The sequence below is a fragment of the Orbicella faveolata genome, unplaced genomic scaffold (assembly GCF_042242905.1).
Source record: "Orbicella faveolata isolate gen_17 unplaced genomic scaffold, um_ofav_v1 contig_48, whole genome shotgun sequence".
NCBI lineage: Eukaryota > Metazoa > Cnidaria > Anthozoa > Scleractinia > Merulinidae > Orbicella > Orbicella faveolata.
Window position 1 is genome coordinate 14802232 of NW_028301578.1, and position 6902 is coordinate 14809133.

At 42.4% G+C, this 6902-nt stretch overlaps 1 protein-coding gene across 1 annotated transcript; it reads left to right on the forward strand.

Moving 5' to 3' along the window:
* Positions 1-8: 8 nt before the first annotated feature.
* LOC110044778 (uncharacterized) lies at positions 9-6292 on the forward strand. The gene is made up of 3 exons (XM_020750360.2): positions 9-201; positions 4287-4505; positions 5753-6292. Exons 1-3 carry the CDS (start codon positions 24-26, stop codon positions 5896-5898), a joined length of 543 nt encoding a protein of 180 aa, XP_020606019.2. The 5' UTR covers positions 9-23; the 3' UTR covers positions 5899-6292.
* Positions 6293-6902: the final 610 nt, after the last annotated feature.

Consider the following 6902-nt stretch of genomic DNA (forward strand, 5'->3'; position numbering starts at 1 on the left):
CTCGTTTTTCAGGGGACGGTAACATGAGAGACCCTGGGAACGAGGTTGCCACACCCACAGTTTACAGTGTTGGTGTGATTGTCGTGACTGTTGGCATTGTTCGAAGCGCTGATCATACTGTTTTGTTTTCAACTTGCCGAATCATGGAAACTTCATCTTTTCTTATTGTTGGCCTACTGGCTCTGTATATGATGCCAACTGGTGAGTTGACTCAGCTTAATTTGCTAGATGAAAATGTTTGATTACTGAAAATCGCTCGAGCGCGCGGCGATTGACATTCGATTACGCAAGGGGTGTGGATCGAAGGCTTTTCAACGTTGTAGCCCGCTAGAACGATTAATCGAACTAAGAATCGATATACCAAAACTATCTTTCGAATCCCTTGGTCGATCTAGCAACCATGTATGCGTAAACGTAAATGGTAAACAAGCCCTAATTTCCGTCCGTCAAATAAATCGTTCACTGTATTGATGTTGTTTCGTTTACGAAGCTTTCAGTCTTATATGTCCTTTAATTTCATGGATATGCTCTCGCCTTCGCTTCGTGCTCTATATACTTAGAATAGCACTTAATGTTTATCAAAGAACAAAACGTAAGCTCTACGCCGAGAAAGAAACACTGTGGAATCGGATGAGAAATATAATGAAGAAAGCACGCTGTGGTAATCCAGCGTATTGCCAGGAAGAATCACGGTCGTTTCGCTCCCTGGTTAGAATCATCGCTCCAAGTCAGTTCGCTCCAGCAAAAGTTAGATCGGTCCACACAGGCCGAGTTCGCTACCTCAGTTAACCAAGTTTGGCCTGAAAGTGGACGAAAGAACGAGGAATAATGTATATGGGCGTTGGAGCGAACTGACTTGGAGAGAAGTGATCGGATACTGCCATAAATACACCCGAGCGGTAGGAAGTTTCGTCGATACAATAATGACTTGATTGGGCGACCAGCTCAGAAAACGAAGTCTGTATACAATTACCTATTTGTCTTCTACTCTTGTAGACGAAAGAATTCACCTTGTAGCCGATTTCCGAACTCATGAGGTCTAATCATTTTCTGGCAAATAAATTATATGGTAATTTTGCAATGTGAACCCTTCTTTGAAAGGTGGCAACTTTTTGATGTTTTTTTATGTTGGGTCATAGTTAGTGGAGGTGTATTACTTTCGTTGCGATATTGACAGGAAAAAGAAAGCTCCAAAAGTCCTCTTCGGAAAAAAAGGTTCACATTGAATATAAATATACTAATAATATACCGTGAATATAAATGACCGTCTGTATAAATACAAACGACCTTTGAACGAGCCTTTGAGCATAATTTTGGCAAACGGGTATGACCTTTTGGACCTTCTATATTATAGCTCGGTTTTGCTTATGATTACACAAATGTTGAATTGACAATTTGGACACGGTGTTCGTAATTCGTGTCGAGTTTTCGTTGATATTTGGGTTGCTTCTTGAAACTGAACTATGGAACGTGACTGAGACGTCGGACCTATTATTCTTCAACACAAAAGACCAGACAAGACCAGACTTTTGTCAAGTTTTCGCGTCGCCTCCCTCTTTTACGCTTGCCACCCATGAACATCCAAAATAACAATTCGGAGCAGATTTTTCCCACGGCCACTTAGCTTTCAGACAGTTAATTATAGACCAAGGGGAATGGTGATGAAACCCGCGAACTTTAATAGCTAAGATTTATTGAACGAACAAATGCGCCACATTCTTTTGTTTTGCGCACATAATATGAATTACTTGACAGAAGGAAATCACTTTAGGAAAGCTAAAAAATATTTTTAATCGAACAGAAACTTGTTAAAAATCCCAACTGTCGGGAGGCTGACCTATTTACAAAGCGTGCAGGAGTTGAATTTGGGACTACCAAGCAAAAGATCCATCTAGTGGCAGGGTGGAGGATTTGAACCCGGGACCTCATAATTCCAGCGCCCTAGCCACTAGGCCACGCCACCTAGATCCATATTATGAGATAAAGATGTTCTCAGTAACATTAACGTTACATCTGAACAGAGTAATCTACTGCTTTCGAAATAAAGGACAGGAAAAAAAATCAGATCAGTCTTGTATGACTATATTGCTCGTTGAGGTCTGTTACATTAACCTGTGAACAGGCTCCCAGCGAGGACGAAAAACGAGCGCGAAACGGCTGCGAAGCGATCGGGGCGGTGCGGGGCAGGCTGCCTCGCATCAGTGGCCATTACTAGATCAGCCATTTTTGTTCTTCCGAAAAGTCAAAAGATCGCAGGCGGAAAAGTATCCGGATTTGAGAGGAAATCGTTTACATTACAAAACTCTCCGGATTCAAAGTTCCCACTTTAAGTCCCGGATTAAAAATCTCCGGAGACATGACCAAACCGGGGAGTTTTTATTTCGGATTCGTCCACTTGTGTGTAAACAGCAAAACTAATCCGGTACTAGAACATTCCGGAACAATTTCCTCTAGTGTAAACCTACTCTTAGTGAAAAAATAAAAACAGCCTTAACGAAGGAAGGAATCGGGTTTCAGCAGGTAACTCCGTCCAGAATAACTCTTGAGCCGCATAATAAAGATCAATAAATTCGATGTTCAATTTATAAACCCGTCCGTAAAGTCTGGGTATCAGTCATTCTGCTGGGCTCGCTTACCAGCCGCTGTTCCAGAAAGGAGCCCGCGCGCTTCCTAGGAACTGTTGGAGGAAAGTAGATCGGATTCGAGTAAGCGGTAAAAATTTAGCCTTTCATTCTGCTGGAACAAGTTATAGTTTGTGATTACTCAAATACACGTGGCTGCTAAGAGGGCATTAAAGGCTCAGCGGAACCACGTTTAGTACGGTCATCAACGGGCCATGAAATTTCTGCAGTAGTAACGGGGTAGGGTCAAACCTTATGACTGGTCTAACTTGAGTGACCTCTTAACAGATCTATCAGAATTGCAATTCTAAACAACAGTACTGTTCTTTACCAGCATCCGGAATGCAGACATGATTTTAAAACAATGAAACTTTAATCAGAAAGATGAACATAACTGATTGGAGTGGCCGTATAAACGGGGTAAAATTACAAAGGATTATACTGGTTGAGCTTGTAGAATGTGTCCGTTGACCGTATCAACGAGGTTTGCGTATAAGAAAATTTATGGGCGTTTCGCGGGGACAGAAAAAGTTGCCGTAATAACGGGGTGACCGTAATAACGGGGTGACCGCATAAACGGGGTGGCCGTAATAACGGAGTGGCCGTAATAACGGGGTGGTCGTAATAACGGGGTGACCGTAATTACGAGGTGACTGTAAAGCGTAGGCTCGATTTGCAGCAGTTTTGTGAGCCCGCGGTCCTTGCCCCACATCCTCGTTGGGAGGAGAATAAACAACCGCACTCGCAAAACGCCTGGAAATCGAGCCTACGTAAGGTGGGGTTCCACTGTACTCCATACAATGACGTTGGAACATGAGGTCGGAACATGAGGTCGTGAAAAGCCCAAACACGCGAGCAAAACGAGAGCCAGCTTGCAGGCTAGATGATCTTCGCGATCATAGATTAAACGGACGAAGCCTCATTATCAGCCAGACAGACCTTCCCAAGGGGAAGGGAGAAGGGTCGAGGAGAGAAGTGGAGAAAAGCATGGCACAAAAGGATCCTTGCGCTGAACGTCCAAAATCTGAATGCTGCGCTGATTGGATAACACATAAAAAATAAAAATACTACTACCAATAAAAAGACTCTCTCCCTTTTCCCTTGGCTTCTCCCTTTACTTTATGATAATAATAATTATAATATTTATACTGGGTAACCACTTCAGTTATAAAACTGACATCACTGTGGGCCCTGTTAAATAAACCAAAGATGAAATGAATACATGAAAAGAAAGAATGGGGGAAATTTAAAAATTCTTGCAAAAAATGGTAAAAATTAAAGAGTTAAAAATAATTGCATCCTTGTAATAAAACGTACGTTTTGCAACTTAAAAAATATTGATGCTACCTCTAGTATAATAAGAATGCATGCCACTTCGTATTGTATCAAAATAGTTCTTCAATTAATCTGGGACATGTCCCTTCGAGCATTTATTGACAAGTTCTTTTATATGCTCCTCACGTCTCTCAGAGAGCGGCTTCCATCCTAATCGATCCATAACGGTATCACTTGTCTGCAATTCCATTTCAATTCGGGCAGCTCTCCTTTCGAAAGCCCAATTCCGAAGCAATTTTGAAAGCGTTGGTGTCCGTGTTACAAAGTAAACAGATCCGATTTTATTAGTGTAAAGAACAGGATTGATGTTTTATCTGCTTGAATTGACAGCTTTGACTCTGGAATGCTATGACTGTACAGACATTCCCGGATACTCAGGTGTAGGTAAATGCAACGATGAGAACATCAGAAGCATCACTTGTGATACGTTCTTGGACAGATGTATGACAATCAAGGGAACACTGGCAGTCCCTAATGCTGGATCATTGGACTTCCAGTTGAAAAATTGCTCCAGCAGCATTGTGTGTAGCCCGGACAGTCCATACAATAGTAAGTAAAATTAATGTGAAGGCTGTAATGTGTGGCTGCATTCACCCTTGGCGCGTAGACACTGGTGCGTAGTTACCAACACAAAATAATGTTTCCCTCAGACACCGGTTACTCCAAAGACCCAAGTACCATCTATAGACGATCCGGTCACATGGTACGGAATTAATTATGCTGGGACGCAAGTTGCGCAGTGGGACTTCCAAAACAAAAGAACTTGTACCAGTCCAGCCCGACTTTCCTTTGTTTTGGAAGTCCCACTGCGTAACTTGCGTCCCAGCGTAATTAATTCCGTACCATGTGACCGGATCCTGCGAAAGGCCTATTGCCAGATTAACAAGGTCGAGACCATGGACCCGGGCACGGGCACTGCGCCCGAATTCTGGTGTGAGTACTCGGAAAAAGGTGCTGTGTTCACATTAGAATCGTACTCGGGCACTGTGCTCGGGCACCGAGTGAGAAGATAGCCCAGGAAAGGGAGCGCTCTCCTCCCCCCTCTGAATATAATATTGAACATGTTTAACAACCAAATGGTTTTAACAATTATAACAATAAGAAGGAAAATATTCATATGAGCAAGCACCTGTCCCGTAAACACGTGATTTTCAGGGAGGTCTTTCATAAAATAAAAAAAATACAAAAGAAATATTACAAAAAAATCGGACACCCGAAGAAGAAGCCATTTATTTTTCTATCTCAACTTTAAGTCGATAATTAACTGAATGTCTTTGTGAGAGTCCCAGTAAAAACCTAATGGTTAGCGTCCTGCCCTCCGGATTGATCGAGCCCTTGTCCGGGTTTAATTATTGCGCGGTTCTCTTCAGCAAGATAATGTACTCACAGTACCTCGTTCTTTCCAGGAGAATTGAACCCTGCAATGTTCAAGCACTCATCTACAGATATTCCTGGTCGCTTCATGTTGTGGAATCTCTACTGAGTCGGATCAAGGGGAGGGGAGGGGAGGGTCTGGGAGCTCGGTCGCAAACGCCTAAAAAAATGAGACATTGTAACATGCTGACTTGCCCTCAGAATGCCGAAAATCCCATTTCCAAGGATTTCAATGTTAATAATATCCCTGGGGAAGGATGCCCAAGGATACCCCAACAGGGAAACGTCCACGACATTCCATATCTCGAACCCCCTTCTCTAAAATCCTGCATGCGCCCCAGTTCTAGTTGGGTCATCCGCCTTAACGACATAGAAAAATGATATTATTATCGTTCTTAATAGCGAATATATTTTCTTTACAGTGTGCAAAATTTTAAACGGCACCACAGGAATGTTGTCAAAATGCGAGATCGACTGCTGCGAGGGTGATAACTGTAATGCAGCTGCCCGTATCTCTGGTTTGGTAGCAAGTTTGGTCGCCGTTTTGTTGGCTTTGGTCCTGAATTAGTTTCCAGGAGTTTAGTGAACTGTGTGCTTGTCTCATTATGAGTTCTATGTTCTTGTTAGTTTGATTACACAAACCTGGCAGGGTTTGAAAGGCCAGAGAAGGAATTGCACGTTTTTCATTTCTAACTAGCTATGCATTTAAGATTTCAAATAATCATTTTCTTTAGATATTTCAGTACATTTATTTCGATGTTACTACGCGGAGAACCTTGTGGACTGTGCAAAAACCAACATCTTGTTTAAGAAATACTGGGTGCCTAAAAAAATGTTTTTAACAGTACTTTTTGTGCTTGACACGATTTTGAGTTGGGAAGGACAATAAGAATGGTAATTAGATAAGGCAATGTAATTTGCAGTTGTAATGCTTCATTTTTTAATAAATGTTTTCACTACTATTATTGTTATGATGCGCGATACCTTTCTCCGTGGTACGTGAATAAGTCAAGATGTTGACCGTTTCAGGAAAAACTTTTTCCCCACTCACTGTCTGACTCGATTCAAACGTCCAGAAATCATGCACGCTGATGTAGTTCGCAACCCCGGGGGAGGGGGGGGGGTGCTCTGTAAATTATTGGGTAGGGGTGTACCGCTAGAACACTGATACCGTTACTAGACCATGATCAACTTGATTTTGCAACCCTACCCTAGACTAGTTATTTTCCATGCAGAAACTTTATCACTATCGAATTCCAACTGCAGCGAGCTCTAAAAACCCTACCATTGGTACCACATTGGCAGTAAAAATGTGAAATGAAACATTCCCAGGGGCACCACAACACGATTTTTACCCCTGAAGAAGAGGAGAGAATCCCGGCGGTAGTATATAGAGAGTTTCAGCGAGTTCCATATAAATCTTGCCAGTTCTTCCATTGTTGTGTATATAAACGATATAGCTGGGGTAGCATCGAGAGTCTGTAGGCAAGTAAGTTAACACTTTTTACCGAGGGTAGCACCTAATTGTGCACAATGTGACCGCGATTGCTGCCCCCGGAAATTTGATGTTCT